This window comes from Anomalospiza imberbis, chromosome 21, assembly GCF_031753505.1.
Source record: "Anomalospiza imberbis isolate Cuckoo-Finch-1a 21T00152 chromosome 21, ASM3175350v1, whole genome shotgun sequence".
Taxonomy (NCBI): domain Eukaryota; kingdom Metazoa; phylum Chordata; class Aves; order Passeriformes; family Viduidae; genus Anomalospiza; species Anomalospiza imberbis.
The window spans coordinates 10,754,029-10,773,373 of record NC_089701.1 but is presented as its reverse complement, the minus strand read 5'-3'; the positions used below and the strand labels follow the sequence as shown (position 1 = coordinate 10,773,373).

Genomic DNA, 19,345 nt, shown 5'->3' with positions numbered 1-19,345 from the left:
CCCGTGGGTTTCCAAGGTGATTGCAGCCTGAAGTGCTCACTTTTCCCACCTCTGCAGCAGCCACCCAGCTCTGCTGCAACACACAACATTCCCATGAACGCAGTGCTCAGGGAGCAGCTCTGTTCTCCTGCCTGCTGAAGGCCAAGGGATGCTGCATATTTACACACAGGTGGACACAGTCAGCAGCATCTCAGCCCAGCTGTGGTAAAGGGCACTGACTTCAGGAGCTCCACACACACTTGGGGCTCCTCAGGACACACAGATACACATGGTAGGTCTTCTCAGGCAATATCAAAATGGGATTTGTGCCAATGTTTCCAAAGGTGCACAAACCACTGATTGGTTCCATTTTAAATGTAAAATGTTATTACTGAGAGGCACCAGTCAAATTTCAAGATACTTAAGCAGAATTGCACAGCTCTGGTGGAGTTTTAAGGCTCTGCCACAAGACAAACTTCTGGGAGAGGCCTCTCATGGAATGTGGTGGTGGGCAGGGAGGCAGAGACAAGCCTTCAGCAGAAATACATTTTTGATGGATCATTTGCTTTTAACTTTGCAGACTTCTACTCCAGACACAGCAAAGGAGATATTCCCAGTGTGAAAGCAAAGTGTGGAAGCTCATAAAAATGAAAAGTAAGGAGGTAAGAGTTTTGAAACCTTGGCCACAGAATCCAAACCCAAAATTGGAAGGAGCATTTCCACGAGCAAGGCTCACTGGGCTTACCACACAGATCTGCACCCACACTCTGCAAAGACAAATGAACCTCAAAGAGCAGGGAAAGCTGGACCCAGGCAGGCCAAGGAAAGAGCAGTGTCCTGGGAGGGAGGGGTGAGGACGATGTTTGCTGCAAGAGTCCTGAGAACAGCCATGCACAGTGAATGGTGTGACTGAGAGCAGCAGCACGTGATTTGCAGGGGTCTTGAGCAACAAGGAGCTCTTTGAAGATGTTTACAAACCTGTCCAGAAGGTGATGGTGCTTCTTGTTTATTCAGCTGCTTCTTTGCCCTGGGTTTTTTGCTCTGTTTTCCCACCAGACTGTCTGTCAGGTCTGAACCCAGACCGAAGCTCTCAGGGTCCTTGCAGAGCCTCTCATAGATCTCCAGCAAGCAGTAGGCATCTGAGGCTGCAGGGAAGAGAATGAGCCTCAGGTCATATGAGGCTCGTTCAAAAGTAAACCAGAGGCTTTCTTGAGGCAAAGAAGAGCCCCCACCTTTGTAAAAGCCACTGTGAACAGCTGTGAAGCTGCAACTCCTTCAGGTCATACCCTCACCTCCAGGACTGACTCACTGAGCATCACAACTGAACCCACAGTCACAGGGGGTCAAGGCAGCAGCTCCTAAAGACAGGCTCTGCCATCTCCATTCTAACCCAATAACCCAATGTAAACTGCAGTGTGGCTCTTCCAACCACCACCAGGTAACTCCAGCCAGCCCCTGTTCCTCACCATTGTCCCCAGGCCTGCCCACAGCCGCTTGTCACTCCTCTTGACAGGAAGGGAACTTCCCCAGGAGATGCAATATCTGAGCAGGTACTGCCTGAGCTGTTTGCAATCACCTGCCCACATTCACTGCCGTGTGCTGCTGCTGCTTCCTGCAATGGCAACGGGAGAACTCTCCCAGCCAGTCTGACAGGTCCCAGTGATTAACTTTTGTGAGAACTGTGTCAGCTTCAAGCATAGTCGAATTTAACAAAGGGCTGGTTTGCATCAGCAGACTGTCCTTTGATGCACCAGGAAAAGATTTAGACCCAGACTTCTGACTCTGGGGTAATCAGCAATAAACTCTATGGGTCCCTCCACAGCCCTGAGTCTGTGCTGCAGTTTCTGACACCACATCTGCCCATTTCAAACTTGGCTCTAACAAGCACCTCACTGTGACAAATGAACATAGCATTTGTTTCCCAGGAAGGCTGTGAAATGAGGCAGAAGGAAGTGGACTTTCCTCTTTTCAGTTACTGAGAGGAGTTTCCACTGAGGTGATGTTTCATCAGACAAAATCTGCAAAGCACAGGAATTCCTTCATAAGGGAAATAATGAATCACTGGACAGTTTAAACTTCAACCATTAAAGTCATGTCCTCAAAAGGACAAACAAAACATGTGCAGACTCCTTTGAACAGGAACTAATCTGCAAAGCCATTTTCTTCCTCTGCTACTTAACAACCTTCCTGGGGACAGAGCAGCCAAACACAGCCTGGCCTGGGCACCTGCAGCACCCAGCCAGGGCCAGACCTGCATAGAGGATCTGCTCCTCCCGGAGCGGCCGCTTCTCCCAGTTTGACAGCTGCTCTGTTTTATCCAGAGGCTTCCCCAGCACATGCTGCACCAGGAGGCTGAGTCCCTTCTCCGGCTGCCTGACCCCTCTCTCCTCATGGCTGTGCTCCGGGGACAGTCCATCGACCTTCCGGCTGTCCTTCCCCCACTGCAGCTGATGGAAAAAAAAGATAGAAACCACCTGGTTATGAAGCAGCTCCCAAACCACCTCCTGTTCCAGCTGCTGGGGCCAGGCACAGCCCTGTCACATCCATAATCGTGCCTGGTGTATTGAACCCCAGCCCTCAGACAAGGGATGGGATGGCATGAGATGAACACGGCGTTGGGTTATTTCTTTAACAAACACACTTGCTGGAGAGAAATCTCTTCCATAGCCAAGGAAGGGGAAAAAGGACATTCTTGTATAGCCCTGCACCAGAACAGCAGGGTTGGGATGAGGCTCCTTAGGGGTCTGCAGGGCGCTCACCATGCCAGAGGCTGCTGGGCATCCACACAATAAAGGACCCGCAGTGGCAGTTCAGCACCTTTCTCCTCCTAGTCCCAGTGGGAAAAGGCATTCCTGTGACACCCTGGGCAGCAGCTCTCTCTGCAGCTGCCATTTCTCAGCTTAAACTGAGGCAATGGCTGTTGGCAGCTATGTCAGCCCCTGCAGCACTTCCCAGGTTAAGCTATCAATCCCAAAGATCTGCTTCACCTCAACCCACAGCCTCAGAAACACTCTGTACATTTTGCCCATTAAAATGGTTGTGCTGAACATTTTTGCAGACTGCTGAAAACTCCTGTGTGCAAATTCAGGGACAGCTGTGTTTCAGCTGACCAGAAATTCCTGTGCTGAACCCACCAGCAGCCCTCCTAGGAACATCAGAGTTCTGTACAAATCATTAACTCCACCATATCTGCTTCAATAATGCATGGCCTTGGAGTAGCAGAATTTCTACAAGAACTTCCTAAGTATAACTTGTGCTAAGAAACCTTGTCCTGGCTGAATGGAGCTGGGTCTCCAAGAGCTTTTCACAGCTTTTATAAAGGCTATGAAAAAGCTGTCAGTATCATAAGCTTTAACATTTTAGTTGATGAAAACAAAATGTTTCTGTCTTCCTTTACAGAATCCCAACACCTCAAACCATCTGGAGGAAATGGTCTCTTTACTCATGCAGCCATCTCCCTGCCAATCCAGGATGCAAACAGGATTCAGGACGGTTATCCACCAGCACATGCAGGAGATTTCCCACATCTCCATGTGTTTATCCTTACTTGTTTGTCCACTGCAAGAAGATCCACCACACCTTGCATTTGCTTCTCTGTGTCTTTCAGAGCAGAACATGTGGCTGCAAGGCTGCTGAGGTCTCCAGACATCCCATAACCTGGAGACAAAAAAAAGCCCAAATCACACAGGTAGGAAAACTCAAATCACACTTAATGCACTGCAGCTTCTTCTAGTCCAGAGTCAAAATGCTGACAAAATATTTATAAGCATTGGTGGGAAGACTGTTCAAGCAGGGAACAAGACTGGGTCCTGTCTCTTCAGTTCCCAAGAGACACTCCTGCAGATCAAGGGAAAAGAGAGGTGTGTGAAAAATGCTGAGTTTAAGATCAACTTACTTAAAATCAGGGGAAGGTATTTATGAATTTGCCTTTGAAATCCAGGTTTAGCAGCTCCTGATAAAAGCCTCCAAAAACCATGTATGGTAATTCAGAGATCTCTGGTGTCCAGCACAGCAGCTCTGGGACAGGGACAGCACACCCAGACAGCTCTGCCCACCAGAATTACCTGAACCACTGAAGGCTGGGTGTCAGTTGGGGATTAGCACAGAGCTAGGACAATCCCAAGTCTGAGAGTGCAAGTTATATCAGGAATCCTGGATCTGATCTGAAATGGGGAGATATAATGGCAGGGACCTGTGTCAGGGGAATGTAAGGCTGGATATCAGGGAAAGGTTCTTCTCCCAGAGGGTGCTGGACACTACCCATGCTCCCCAGGGAATGGGCACAGCCCCAAGGCTGCCAGAGCTCCAGGAGCGTTGGGACAGCGCTGCCAGGGATGCCCAGCGTGGGATTTTTGGGGTGTCTGTGCAGGGACAGGAGCTGCATAGATGATCCTGGTGGGTCCCTTCCAGCTCAAGATTTTCTGTGGTTCTCAGATGCTGTATTTCTATCACTCCCAGTTACACTAGTCACTGTTTCCTGGTCTGGCAGTGCCTGAACACTCAGGGCTACAAAAGCTGGTTCTGTGGCAAGTGGATTTAGGGAATGACAACACTAAGAGGCTCTAGGAATGACAAAGGTGACAAAACAGGCAGTTTGAAGTCCCGAGGTGGGGAAGAGAGAGGGGTGTTACCTAGTTTAGTGATGGTTGCATCTGAATAGAGCATCTGGATGCAATGGGGAAGCTTCTCCTTTTCCCCCTCAGCCTCAGCTTGCTCGAGGAGCCGCGGCAGGTCCAACAGGAACACCTCATCCTTCAGTGCAAGTTGTAGGAGGGCGACACGGGGCTTCCCCACCATGCCAAAGGAAGGCTTCCACTCCATGTCCACACCAACGACCTGCCCAGGCTGCAGCACAGACACTTTCTGCATCCAGAGCCTGTCTGTGCTTGAGAGGAGCCTGGAGAATCTGTCCAGGACATGAGCATTTCCTCCTCAGCACCAGCAGCTCTTTGTGCAAACCGCCACAGACACAGGGAACTCTCATAGCACCTGCGTCACCCAAGGGGACCTTCCCTGGCACAATTCCTAACATCTTCCCCAAACCAGACCAGATTAAAGGAGCAGCTGCTCATGGCTTGGGGAGGCAGGCAGTGGATGGCAGTGGCCACATCCAAATTTGTGTCTCAGCCTGACATGGAGTTCCAGCTCCCTGACCCTGACAGGCCAATCCCAGGTAACACTCACCTGCAGCACCTTCTCCCAGCACTGCAGCATCTCCTCCCATGTCTGAAGAAAGTGAATATTTTCCCGTGGAATAGGAAGCTGGTAATAGTCCTTCTTCCTACTGGCCTCATAATTATCTGCTTTTGTGACTTCTTCTACCCTGCACAGAATCAGATGCAACAGTTTGAAACCATGGAAGGCCAGAAGGAAATCCTGGATTGGAGCAAGAGGTTTTACTCCCCTTATTTCACCCTGACCCTCTCTTTCCCCATGACACTCAGTTCTTTCTCAGAGAAAAGAAGCTAATCAAAAAGATCCAGCTCCCTTGGACAGATCACACATTTTGGGATAGTCCCTCTCCCATAGAGACTTGAAATGGTTCATTATTTGGGAAACTATTAGTAACCTTATGTTTGGGAGGCTATGTGCCCAATTTTGCAGCAGAGCAGCTCTCCCTACACAAACACTCTTTCCTGTGGGTTTGTGTGCATGGGGAAGTCAATATTTGTGTAAAATATTTAATGAAGGTGTGCAGCCTCAGGTCTCCAGGAATATTCTCACCTGCAAAGCTCAGGAGCCCTGTGTGGTGTGACCAGACAGATTATGTCATTTATATGCTGGTGCCACCTTGTTGTGTGCAGCGTGAACTCCCTCTGGGAACCTGTGGCTGTGTTACTCAATAGACAGGGCAGCCAGACTGTTTTATGGGTTTCATGGCTCTGCTGACTTTATAGCAGCTACCACAGCAGGTATCATGACTGGATGAGTAAACTGCAGTACAAAGGTGTTTATTCATCCATCCCAGCTCCTCACGCAGGACAAAGCACACCCTCACCTGCCTTCCCTCCACAGCACAGGATTCCCACAGCACAGAGGTGTAGTGATGGGTTTTATCTCTGGATGCACAGTCTGTGGCTCAGCCACACACTTGTAATCACCCCTTTGTGTTTTGAGGGCTTATCCCTCATGGAAAAACCTCCTGGCTCCCAAGTGGTGTCTGCTGTGGCTTCAGGAGGGAGGAGGAGGGCAGGTCTGGCTGTGCTTTGGAGCGAGGTGGGAGCATATCCAAGACAGATAAGAGATTCCTGTGCTCCAAAAAAGCTGTGGACCCTCTGGAGAAGTGTTTTGAGGGTAATTACATCTGTGTTGTATTTCCTGAGGTGACACAGTGCTTGAACAAGTGCAGATCTGCATGAGGAGAAAGAGCAGATACACAAAACCAGGATCCCTGAACATGAACTGTTCAAGGCCATCTGTGAGACCTTCCCAAAATCATCAGCAGTAAAAAGTAATAATTAGTAAAACTTTGACAGATCTGCAATCACCTCAGTAAAATAGATTAGTATTTGCACTGTTGATCTGGCAGAGAAAGTGTAAGAACCCTCAGCAGCATGCAGCAATCTCACAGAGCTTCTATGTACTCAGGATGAGTTTAAAATGCCCCTTTCATGGACATTTCCAGGCTTATGACAAACAAATGCAGTGTGTGCAGGACCACAATTGGATCCAAGTATATGGAGGAAGTCTTTGCAAACTTCTGGCCCCATGGACGCATCACGGCAGACAATTTTAAGCAAATATACAATGTTTGTTGGAAAAGCAATCTGCATGGAAAAGGCACCAAACAGGAGATTTACCTGTCCTGGATGTGCAGCTTCTGAAGCTCCTCAGCCACAGCCTGAGGCAGCATCTCGGGGGGCACCCGGCAGTGCTGTGCCCACCGTGCTGCCCCGCGCGCGTCGCAGTGACGGAGCAGCGACTGCACCAGCTGTTCTTGGAGCCACCGGTTCTCCCCAACTGTGCTCTGCAAGGGCAGGGGGGAGGGCAGACTGTCAGTGTAACTTCCATCATCGGGGTTTCTCCTCCTCCCAGGAGGCACCCTCGTTGTAAAAACCTTATTCCTTATATCTAGTCTGAATCTCCCCTATTTTAGTTTAAAACCATCAGCTCAAGTTCTGTTGCAACAGGTCCTGCTAAAAACTCTGTCCCCATCTTTTTTATTGGCCCCCTTTAAGTACTGAAAGGTCTCCTTGGAGCCTTCTCCAGGTGACCACCCCCAGCTCTCCCAGCCTGTCCTCAGAGCAGAGGGGCTCCAGACCCTGGAGCATCTTCTTGGGATGGCTTTCTTAGGACAGACATTCCCTATCTCTGCAGGGCAGATGGTGGTATGGAGTCTCCTCCACCCTTGGAAGTATTTGCACGGATCGTTGCGATTGCCAGTCATCCATAGGTGACTATGGATGGGATTGCCAGTCATCCATAGGTGACTACGGATGGGATTGCCAGTCATCCATAGGTGACTATGGATGGGATTGCCAGTCATCCATAGGTGACTATGGATGGGATTGCCAGTCATCCATAGGTGACTATGGATGGGATTGCCAGTCATCCATAGGGCAGGGAGGGCACATCAGCGAAGCTTTCCTGAGTGGTGTTCAGAGCCAGGAAAAGGCTGACATCACCCTCCAGCCTCCTGCCCCCAGTGCTGTTAGATGGGGGCTCCGGGACCCCCGGCACCAGGCACAGCCACGGGTGGAGCCCAGGCTGGCAGTGGTGGCACCCTGCACTGGAATTCAGCTGGATGAAATGTGTGAGTCCCACATCCAGCTGGGGTGAACAGTGATTGCATAAAGGAGTTCTCTCTGTGTCTGTTCAAGGCCCCATGAGGTGAGAACTGGATCACTGCTTTGGGACAAACACACTCTCAGGTGTCACTGTGTCACTCCCTGTGTTCACACCTGCAAATAGGGAGGGCACTTTAGGACATTCCCTGCTCCCAGCTGTTCCCTGAAGGAAGGGAAGTGCCTTGGCTCACTGCAGAGCCTGGGGACACCAGCACAAACTCACCCTGCCTATGCTTTAAACCGAAACCCCAGCTCCGGCAGGAACATGGCACAGTGCCCACCCTGGCAGGGGTCAGGAGCAACTTGCAAGGGGCAGTGACAGTTGATGACAGCTGGATGCACTAGAGCTCTTCTGCCTTGTCCACCTCTGAGAGGTGCAGGTGTAAGAGGAAATACAAACACAGTAACACCGAGGGTCACACCAGCTCCATGGGGTGGGAGTTCCCTGCCTCCTCCCCCGCCAGCCCACATGTGCTGCAAACATCCCGGAGCCCCCACAGCCACATAGCAACTTCTCCTCTCTGACCTAGTCATGGATCTGCCCTTGAAGCTAATATTGTCAAGAAAACTGCTAAAACAAGCTGAATCCCTATATGGTGGCCCAGGACCTGTAGCTCTAGAACTGGCACTACAAACAAGGATTTCAGAGGAGTAAAATGCTCAGATCTGCACTGGAAGTCCATCCCCACCCTGCCCGTGCTGCTGCCATCTGCCCTGGGTGCCCATCCACACTGCTCAAGGGCCCAAGGCTGTTCCCAGGGAGGGCAGCACCTTGCTCCCTCTGCCCAGCATGTAGGAACAGCTCCCAGCTGGCTGGGAGGCTGTGGCCGTGGGGCCTCATTCCTCACATTCCTTCGGTAACTAAAAGGTGAGAATTTGTCTTCAAAGTAGACACAGAGATCAGGAAACAAATCTGTTGATGGCCCCAAGGTAAAAAGGAAGGGAAACAGAAAGCCAAGGAGAAAAGAAGAATGACCCCCACCCAGAGGTGCAGAAGGGGGCAGAGGCTCAGAACAGCTGGGAGGGATCTGGCACCTCAGGTAACAGCAGCCTGCTCACAAAAACTGCTGCCTCAGCACTCTGTCTGCACCCGGGGACTCTGCCAAATGCCAAACCACAGCTCTTCTCAGGGATATGTGGAGGTACAGCTTTACTGCTGTTCCCAAGGGGCTGGGGGCACAGCAGGAGCCAGGGGGAGCAGGACAGGGGTCCAGTGGCTCCCCAGGGGCTCAGGTACAAAAGGGAAGGGGCAGGGCAGGAAAAGGACAGGACACATTCTCCTGCTCATGCTTCTTGCCCTCTACATTTCCCCTGGCCATGCCAGTCCTGACCTTTGTGCCTCTCTCCCCTCTTTGCCTTCTGTGACTGAGCTCAGCCAAGCACTGAACACGTGAAAAGGGGCTGAGTTAAACCCTCCTGCACATCTGCCAAGCCACTTCTCAGAGTCCTTTCCAAAAAGAACATATTTTCTTACTAACATTGCAGAGCAATTCCCTCTTCTTGCTCCCCCTGTGTCCATCCTATTGTCTTCCTGTCTTTTTTCTAAAACACAAACTCTTTGGTGTTGGAGCTCTCTTCAGTTCACCCCGAGTCAATTCTTAATAAATCTCATTGTGGCAGCTTTATTTCTGGAAATAATGAGGTGCAGATTTTTTAAATATTATTTTAATGATAACAGATTTCTTCTTTCAACCACAAAAAACAACTCTGTAAAGAAGGTTAATCTCTCCAGAGATATCCCCTCTTGCATTCTGAAACAGAAAATAGCTTTGTTCATCTTTTTACTGAAAAAAAAGAAGAAAACCAACATTGCTCTAAAGGGGAAAGGCTTCCACCGCAACAGCTCTGCAAGAGGCAAGAATGTGGAAACTTTGGCCCCAGAGATGTGGGCACAGATGCAGAGAGCAATGTTTCACCAGGGATGACATTTCATGTGCTTTGCTGTCAGTAAATGAACACTTCTCAAGAGGAAACTGGCACGGGTGTTCTGATCAACATCAGCAACACCTCCGAGCAGGAAAAGATTCTATAGAGTATGAGGCTTGTTTACATCCCTCTTGGAATTCTAGACATATCATACATTCTTTAATCCATAGGAGCACACAGAAACCCCTGACACCAACAATAACCCATGATTAAAGCTTTCCACAGTGATGGCTGCAGATTTCCTACCCGTAAATCCTGTTCTCACCGCCAAGGCTTCACAAAGCTCACACCAACCACACAGGGCAAGCTCAGCAATGTCCTGACCTTAACCCATCAACCATTTCTCCATTGGTACCAATAATTTTGAAACCAAATATCCAATATCTCCCTTAGAAATCACCCTATCCAGCCCTAGATCAGTTTTATCTGTATGTGTTAAGCTGCATTTCAGTCCCAGCCAATTCTGCCCTTTGCCTCAACATCTTTTCCCAAAGAGGGACGTTATTCACACCACTGACATTGGCTATTTGCAGAGTCAGATTTTAATTTAACTTTTGAATGTCTTGGCCAATTTCCCCTGTTTTCAAGTGCTTCCAGAACCAACAAAACCCCCTCCTGCTAGTGTAGAGAAAATGTCAAGGAGAATATTTTAGAGTCAGCAATTTTAAAAGGGGCAAAAGAAAGCCAGACTTGAAAAGGACAAACCCCTGTCAGCAGTGGAGGGCACTGACAGCACTGCTGAGTTCCCTGTGGTGTGGCAGGTACAGACACCTGTGCTTAAACATTCCCTGAACATGCCACTGTGGTACTGTCACTGCAACTTTATTGGATTTGTGCTCCAGGTTTCTGTTTCAAAGTTTCCATCATTTGTGCTGCATGGGGAGATGCTGCAGTGTCACTATCAGATGTCACTGAAGGGAAATCCTTGAAGCATAAGGGGGGAGCTGGGACCCTCAGAGCCAGCTTAGACCACGGCCACAGTCTGTTCCCTAAGGGGAGGGGGATCCTGTCTTCTGGAGAGCCTACAGAGATCCTGGAATCCCAGAATGGTTTGGGTTGGAAGGGCTATTAAAGTTCCAACTTCCCTGCCATAGGCAGGGACACCTTCCACTAGCCCAGGTTGCTCCAAGCTCCATCCATCCTAGGCTTAGACACTTCCAGGGATCCAGGGGCAGCCAGCTGCTCTGGGCACCCTGTGCCAGGGCCTGTCCACCCTCACAGGGAAGGATTTCTCCCTAATGTCTAAAATAACCCTGCCCTCCTTCAGCTTAAGGCCATTCCCCCTTGTCTTGTCACTGCCTGCCCATGTGAAGTCCGTCTCCCTCTTTCCCATAAACCCCCTTCAAGTCTCAACAGACCACAGTAAGGTCTCCCTGGAGCATCTCTTCCTTTGGCTGGACACCCCCAGCCCGGCTTCAGGGCAGGAGGGCTCCAGACCATCTCTGTGGCCTCCTCTGGACTCTCCAACAGGTCAATGCCTTTGTGGTGCTGAAGACCCCAGAGCTGGACACTGTGCTCCACGTGAGGTCTCACAAGGGCAGGGTGGAGGGAGGAAATCCTCTCCCTTGGATAAAAGAGGCCAACTTTCCCTCCAGTCCGCCCTGAGCAAGGTTCCTGTGAAAGCAGCAGTCACGGCCACAGCCACCACCCACAGCCAGAGCCCGAGAACACCCTGAGAACATGCTGTTTTCTCATCATTTGAGCTGCTGTCTCACTCACAGGCACTGGGCACTCATTTATGAACTGGAGAAGAGCAGAAGAGGCTCCACGGAGAGCCCCGCAGCCCGGCTTTCCGATAGCGATCACTGCCGGAGCCGCGCTCCCCAGCGCGGCGGCCATTACCACATCAATGCCGGCCGAGGGGCCTCGTCCTCCTGCACAAAGCTCCGGCACCGCGGCTCCCTGCAGCGTGCTCGGCTCCCTGGGGCACGTTCACACCACCTCGCCCCTGCTTGGTGAATCTGGACACTCACCTTCCAGGCCGAGTGCCTCTTCCAACAGGCAATTCAGAGGAGCCTAACCTAGGATATCACTGCAGGGATCAAGGCAGAGGCAACTCTTAAAGTCAGCTTGCCTCTGTACTGGGGCTCCTCACAGGGAGCTGATTGTTCTGGGCAACCTGGAGGAAGCTGCTGGTTTGTGGTGAGCAGCTGAACAATATTGTGTGACAGGATGCATCTGCTCCATGTTCCTGCGTGCCTCACACAACCACGGCCAAGTGGCAGCCAAAAGAGACACACCACACAGCTTCTCTGGTAAAGCTCACCCCACAGGGGCTTTAAAGGTCCCTTCCAACCCAAACCATGCTGAGATTCCATGAGATGGTCACTGGGTTGGAGCACGTGAGGAGGCTTGAGGGAGCAGGGCTTGTTCAGCATAGGGAAGTCCGAGCTGGATGTAGGGGAATATAATCCCCTCTTTGATTTTATCAGCGGGACCATAGACAAGATGGAGTCAGATCCTCCCAGAAATTCCAGCCAGGCCAAAAAGTAAAAAAAATGGGACAGTGAGAGTGGCTAAGCACTGCAACAGGCCCAGCAGGGCAGTGGAACCAGGCAGGGCATGGCAACACCTTGTCCCACAAAGCTGGCCCTGCTCTAAGCAGGAGGGCAGGGATGAGCTCTCAGAGAAGAGCTAATTTCAAACTGAAATGAGGCTCTGATTGTGTGATTAGCAGTGCCCTGCATTCCCCAGGCTCCTCTCCACACAGACAGGCGGCTTCTTGCAGTAGCTGCTGCTTTGAAGTCCCAAGCACCTCCCGGGCGAAGAACACCCAAGATCTCATTTACCCAGAATACAGGATGGTCCTGATCGTACTCAACAACAGTACACAGAGATCCAAATACATTGCACTGGGATTCCTCCCAAATTTTTGTCAGGCAGCCCCCAAGGGAAGTAATTAATTTTCAACAGATTAAGTCATTTTGTCTCCAAAATCTACTCTGGCTGTCAGAGATGTGAGCAGGTACAGAGCAGAAGGAAAGAACCAATGCAGCTTTCAGAGGCAGATCTGGAGAGAGAGTATTTTCAAAAAACACTGAGCAAGAGGTTGAGACATTTCCTTCAACACATTGTTGGACATCCTCCATGGGCCTTCACGCAGCTCACAGAGCTACAGAACAGATGAACCTGCTGCTGGCAGCAGCTCCACAGGGCATGGACTCTTCCCTCCACAGAGATGAAAGGCTCCTAACAGGATGTTTCACTGAAGTGAATCTGGCATGATCATTCCCAGATTTCACTTCAGTAGCTTCAGTAGTGGATAGTAATGTTTCTTGGCTGGACAAAGCACAAACCCAACCAGAAATGGAGGACCATGGAACATCCTGAGCTGGGGGAGACCCACAAGAACCACACAGACCCCCCACCAACCCCACCCTGGGCATCCCTGGCAGCACTCTCCAAATGCTCCTGGAGCTCTGGCAGCCTCGGGGCCGTGCCCATTCCCTGGGGAGCCCGGGCAGTGCCAGCACCCTCTGGGGGAAGAACCTTTCCCTGATATCCAACCAAAAATGTCCCAACAGATATTTAACAGGTTTAAGAGGGAAGGTGCAATACTGTACAGGGACATTGCTCCCATGTGCCCAAGGAGCCATCTGGCACATAATCCCCCAGACACTTCAGGACAGGCTTCTGGATAAAGAGGGCACCATGGTACATCTGTGAGATAGCAAAGCTCATCCTGATGCTGCATCCCACTCGCCACTGACTGAAAATGCTGTCCTAGAAAATCAGCTCTTACTGCCCATTTGGCCACTGCTGCTGCACAGAAGGTTTCAGGGAAGGGATCTTGTCCCATTGCTGCTGTCACTGCAGACTTCAGACAGATCCCCAGAGGAAGGCAGCCTGGGGCTGTGCTGGGACCAGTCAGCAGTGCCACTTGTCTTTGGGGCCACTGATCAATTCCTGGTCTTGTTCAGCAGTGTCAGCATAGCCTGACACTGTGGGGACTTTTCCAGATCATAGTCTCTTATTTTAACCCATAATTAACTAATTTTCCTCAATTACATCCCACAGCTCCAGATATGCTGATATACAAAATCACAATTCACCTGTAATACTTGTTATCCCCTCCACTTAGCTGGGCAGGGAATGGCACAGGTGTAGCTCTGCAATGAGCTGTAGTGTCCAACTAACCCCATTAAATTAACCTTTGTTTGAAGAGAAAAGAACTGTATGACATCCATAAACCCCCCAAAATACAATTACATAGCAAATAGACTAAGGTAACTTTACCCTACTTGCTTTTTCAGATATAATTTCTTTTCCCTTCTCTTCTGTGTGAAGTCTATGCTTCCTCCTGAAATCTTTCTCACAACCACTGCAGAGGCACCTTCTGAATTCCAACCTAACCCTGGCCCCAGAGCTGTTGAATATTATTCATCCTAGGGATCAGCAAAGGACCAAGGACTTGGTCTGAATACAGAAGGCACAGATTTTTGATATGCTTCCAGATTTCTCACACCTCGGTCCCACGATGGCAGGCTGGAGATATTTTCTGGGAGCACTCCAGCACTTGACAAGACTGAAGATGAATGAGGATGGGGAAATTGGCCAAACTCTTTCAGAGCAGAGTACTGTGTTACTTATCACAGAAGATGCTTTGTCTAAGCCCAATGACACAGTGCATTGAAGACAAACTGGCAACCCTTATCTTCCCAGTGTATTTTGAAGTAGCATTTATCTCCCCGCCTTTTGTCATCGTGTCACACACACACACACATACACACACACACACACACACACACACACACAAATGAAGTGTCATGGGGCCAGTGGCAAATCCTGCTCTCCAGTTTAAGGAAGTGGAGGCTCCCATCGTGTACTGGGTGACCTGCACTGTTGCTGAGCCTCACTGAGCCTGAGCCTCCTGTCACTAAACATCGTATCTCTGGGCTTTCCATCCTCAGAAGGTTTTTACAATCTAGGCACTTCCATAAATGCTCTACAGAAGTCACCATCCCAGAACTCTATCTGGTTTGTATCCTGGAGCATGGAAGCTTGCACAAGGAAAATACAGCTCTCTGCTAAGCTCTGGGGCTGCCTGAAGGGTGCATGTCCAATCTGAGCATTCCAAATTCCAGTTTAGCAGCAGCATGTGACATCGACTTGTGCTACACGATCTGTCTGCAGGAATTCCACAGAGTGAGGAATTCCATGTGCTGCCAGAGCCGGGCCCACGGTGGGGACAGGGACAGGGCCCTGCAGCTCCACATCACTGCAGAGCTGCAGGTGTGTGAAGGAGTGAAACCACTGCCTCTGTGCTTCTGCTGGGACCTGAACTCACAGGGTGACACCTCGTCTGCTTGTCAGGATGTGTGTGAGCTGAGGTCACTCCAATGCCTTCTCGGTTGCTTTGGAGCCCTGGCATTAAACCTAACGAGCTAAACCAGTGTGCACTTAACCCACTAATAACTCCAGTAAGTGTTCCCATATCCAGTCACATACATCATGAGAATCCATAGGCTCCATTTAGGAAAAAAGTCTCCTCTTTTCTATTTAGGAAAGCCTTCAAAGTAAATAAGCAAAAATCCTGACAATGGAAATACTTGCTCAGGCGCACAAACTCTTCCCATCATTAGTGTATGGAAAAGAGGCCCAAGGGACAAACATGGGTTACCACTGATTTCTGTTTTGCCATGCCCAAACCTCCCTGGCTCAGAGCCAAAGCAATAATTGGTATCTGTACAAGATCTTTCCCAAAAGCAAAGCTTGGCAGTTAATTTTTCTCTACTTTAATCTCTTTTGCTACACTTTTGCTCCTGGTGGTTTTTGTTCTGAAGGAGAAATGCTTGAGAGGGTTGACTGAATGAACTCTGAAATTCACACCCTGGCAAATTGGACTGATTTCCTAAATCCATAATTACAACATTCCTCAGAGATATGCATTCTTTCAGAGTGAACAAGGGAAGATTGGTTTCCTGTTTCTTCCCATTTACATGACTTCTCCGTCAAGAGGAACTTTTTTGTTTCTAAACAATCCTCTGTTTATGTGGTTCTCTTCTTGGCAGGGAACTGGGGAACTAATCGTGCCTAAAAGTGTAATACAGCCAAACTATCAATTGCCAGCAGCCTGCTTATCTGTGTGCAAGGCAGCTGATTTGCACAGGCTTTAGAAGCCAGTATCCATCAGTGAGCGCTCAGACAGGGACCGATGGATTACAGAGGGTTTAAATCATCTGGGATGATTATTGAATGGCTGGATCATTTTACTGCGGGCTGGGTAAGAAGGGCAGAGAGGGTCTGTGTGTGTGTGTGTGTGTGTGAAGGCTGAAAACTTAGTGACACTGGCCAAACGGAGCCCCCACACCTGCACAGCCCCAGCTCACAGCAGCTCCCTCAGGGCGAGGGCATTGTGGGGCTCCTGCCATGGAACTGCAGGCAAGAACTGGCTCCCACCTGCCAACGGACTACATGCAGAGCCCTCCTTGTCTGCTTTGGTTTTTATCAGCGAATCCATCCTCTCCTTCTGTGCTACCCTGGGAAGCAGGCAAGCTCCATGTCCCATCTGCCCCCCTGCCTTTCCCTATTTGGCTGCACAGGCCAGTGTCGGGGCTCTTGACAGGGCTCCTTTGGTCCTGGAGCAAAAGCAGCATGAGGATTTGCCTGTTTGAAATGAGCCTATCCTCATTTTTACTCTGTGGAATACAAACAGGAGCTTTGGTTGTTCAGCTGGGAGAACAAAAGGCTCTGGGGAAACCTTGTTGTGGTCCTTTGGTACCTGAAGGGAGCTTATAGAAAAGACAGAGTGACTTTATACAGAGGCAGTGACAGGGTGAGGGGGAACAGTTTTAAACTGACAGAAGGAAGATTTTTATTAGATATTAGGCAGAAATTCTTCCCTGTGCTGCCTCTGGATGCCTGGAAGTGTCCAAGGCCAGGTTGGACAGGGCTTGGAACAACCTGGGATAGTGGAAGGTGTTCCTGCCCATGGCAGGGGGGTTTGAACAAGATGATTTTTAAAGTCCCTTCCAACTCAAACCAGTCTAGGATTCTGTGACTTTTACCCTGTATTTGCTGCAGTTTGCAGTCATTAACAGGTATCCTGGAAACCACTCTTGATGTTGATATGTGCCACGCATTTCTATATTCCTGTATAGTTTCCTACTCCTAGGATGCTTTTCCCACTTGGCAGAACTAAACCTCCCCCAGCACACCCCAGTGGAGTTGAACAGCTCACTGATGCTCTTAACTCCTTAATCTAACCCTGACCTCTCAACCTACAGCCATAAGCCAATTAGCTCTTCTTTATACCATACCAAATCTCCTTCTGATGAAGCTGTGCTGCCGACTGAATGCCTGCTAGTGACAGAAATGTAATTACAGTGCTTAGCAGCACGCTGGCCCTGGCTGGTGGCAGGGGGGGCTAAGGTCAGAATGTATCTCTAACACACCAAAACAATTTAAAGGAGATTTTTCCTCCCCAGTGTGTTCTCTCCAGTTTCCTCTCTTCACTCTCCAGTACTTAATTAGTTTGCACATTAAGGCTATTTGGCCATCAGCTTTAAGACTGAAGTCCTGAGCTTTCCAAGGATACTTTGCCAATCTCTCCCTGAAGCAGAATTGACACTCAGCTCTGTCAATCCCCAGCTTGGCCCTGTAGATCTACACTTCAGTAAATGGGGGCTGATTTTCTAAAGTTATTGAACAAACACCTCTTACATCACTCCAGAGAAATTTTAGCTGACTTTTAGAATTATTTTGGACATTTTTGACAATTTGGTAGATTGGACAGCAAATTATGGCAGTTTTTCTTGGCTTCTTTGTACCTACTGTAATATTACACCAGAATTCATCAGCATCTTTGTGCTTAACCACAATTTATTTATCTGGCAATGGCTGGATTTGTTATAAATAAAACCACTACAATTACAGTAGACACACCAGCTCTCCAGGTCTTACAGAGAATTAACACAGCCTAAGCCATGCAGGAAGTAGTTGGAAGTGTTTACATTTCACTGTACACGTCATCCTTTGACAGACTCTTCCTTGGCTGGGGAGGCTCGGAACACACTGCATGTTTGGCTTTTCCTGTGTGCTTCTCCCACAGCAGCTGGGGGTTTGTTCAATGCAAAGTTCCCATTTCTTTTAGCCTAGCAATGCAAACCTCATTAGTACAGGTGCACATGTGCCTGCTCTCTCCTGAGAGCAGAACGCAGCTGCAGAAGTGAATCACAGTCATGGAATCAGAATATCCTGAGCTGGCAGGGAACCCAAGGATCACTGAGTCCAGCTCCCGGAATTACAGGATGCTGTTCCTGAGATGGCCACAGACATGCCTGTTCTCTGCACCAGCCCCATCAGTCATCCTTTTGCTTTCCAGTAACTGGTGTTATTTCAGCTTCCAATCAAGATGTGACCCCATGAAAAACTGACCTGAAAAACTGAAAGAGATTGATACTTTGCCTCCCACTTTTCCTCCTACTACAAACTCCAGTTTGTCCATGGTTTAATATTCCCTTTAAACCATGCTGTGGCTGTGTGCTCTCACCAGAGACCTCCAACAAGAATAGTGAATCCAAAGAAAATGGCACAGAGAAAAAGCAGAATGAGCGTCAAAGCACTGTCACCCCCACTGAGCTCCTGCCAGTCCCTGAACAGGGGACAAAACGCAGGGAGAGGATTAGAAGGAGCAATGAGAGCTACGAGTGGGCACTGAGGGAAGAAAGGCTGCCAGTTCTGACCTGAAACAAAGCAATTACCCCAGTCCTGCCTTCCCAAGAGAGACAGCAGACCTGGAAACTGTCACTAGTCCAGGTATAAACACCAGCTGTTCTGCAAAAAAGGGAAAGAAAAATCAAACCTTCTCTTTTCTGCAGTGGCAGCTGTTAGGGAGCTGCTTAAAGCTGTGGAAAGATAAATGAAATTCTTTTGCAGATGGTTGAACTGGCAGACTGCAGGCAAAACCAGACCAGGAGCAGCTCCTGCATATTCACACACACCCCCATACTGGGAGCTGCTGGGCTCCAGTGGCTCAGCACCTCAGCACGAGCACCACTGGTGGGAGCATGACATTTATTTCAGCTGATGATTCCTCCCTCAGACTGCTAAGGCCAGAAGGAACAAAACAATCATCCACTGGTTTGATTTCCTGCTAAAGAAGTCCATAAGTACTAACAGGGGACTCCATTTGTTGGCTGGTTAAACTCGTTTGGGTTTCCACCTTCCAGGAAAAGAGCCAGTCTGGGTTTGACACTCGAGTGATGAAATCCATCCCATCCCTGAATAAACACTTCACTCCAACCAAAAGGAAAGACAATTTTGTATGCAGCTTTATACTGAGAGACATGTCACTTATTAATCACCTCCAGAGCATCGTTCCCATCTGCACAGCACACCCTGCTTCATTCCATGTGGATATTCAGTTCCTCACACTGCACACATTGCACTCAAACCAATTGGAAAGTTTCCTTAAACTCAAGGGTTCCAGGGAAGAACAGTAGATGTAGGTATTTGCAACGTGGTGTTTTTGACTCCTTGTCCTTATTCAAGACTCCCCAGAGCAGGAGTCCTGGCCAGGTGTTCTGGCCACAAAAAAAGCCTTTGAAAAAATAAATGGCATTCTACCCTTTAAAATCCCTTTAAAAATTCCCTCCTTGAGTGTAACAGCTTTTACATTTTATTCCAGAGGTAGCTGTGTTTTAATTGAGGTC

General features: G+C 49.2%; 1 protein-coding gene across 16 annotated transcripts in view; it reads right to left on the bottom strand.

Moving 5' to 3' along the window:
- Positions 1-19,345, bottom strand: part of EXD3 (exonuclease 3'-5' domain containing 3) — a 254,131-nt gene that overhangs the window by 125,620 nt on the left and 109,166 nt on the right. For all 16 annotated transcript variants that reach the window (XM_068211677.1, XM_068211679.1, XM_068211675.1 and 13 more), the window contains 6 exons: positions 6,780-6,946; positions 5,164-5,302; positions 4,611-4,824; positions 3,527-3,636; positions 2,231-2,426; positions 958-1,124 (listed from right to left, as the gene is read on the bottom strand). In XM_068211677.1, the coding sequence (XP_068067778.1) occupies positions 958-1,124; positions 2,231-2,426; positions 3,527-3,636; positions 4,611-4,824; positions 5,164-5,302; positions 6,780-6,946 (993 nt within the window). The remainder of the gene's footprint in view (positions 1-957; positions 1,125-2,230; positions 2,427-3,526; positions 3,637-4,610; positions 4,825-5,163; positions 5,303-6,779; positions 6,947-19,345) is intronic.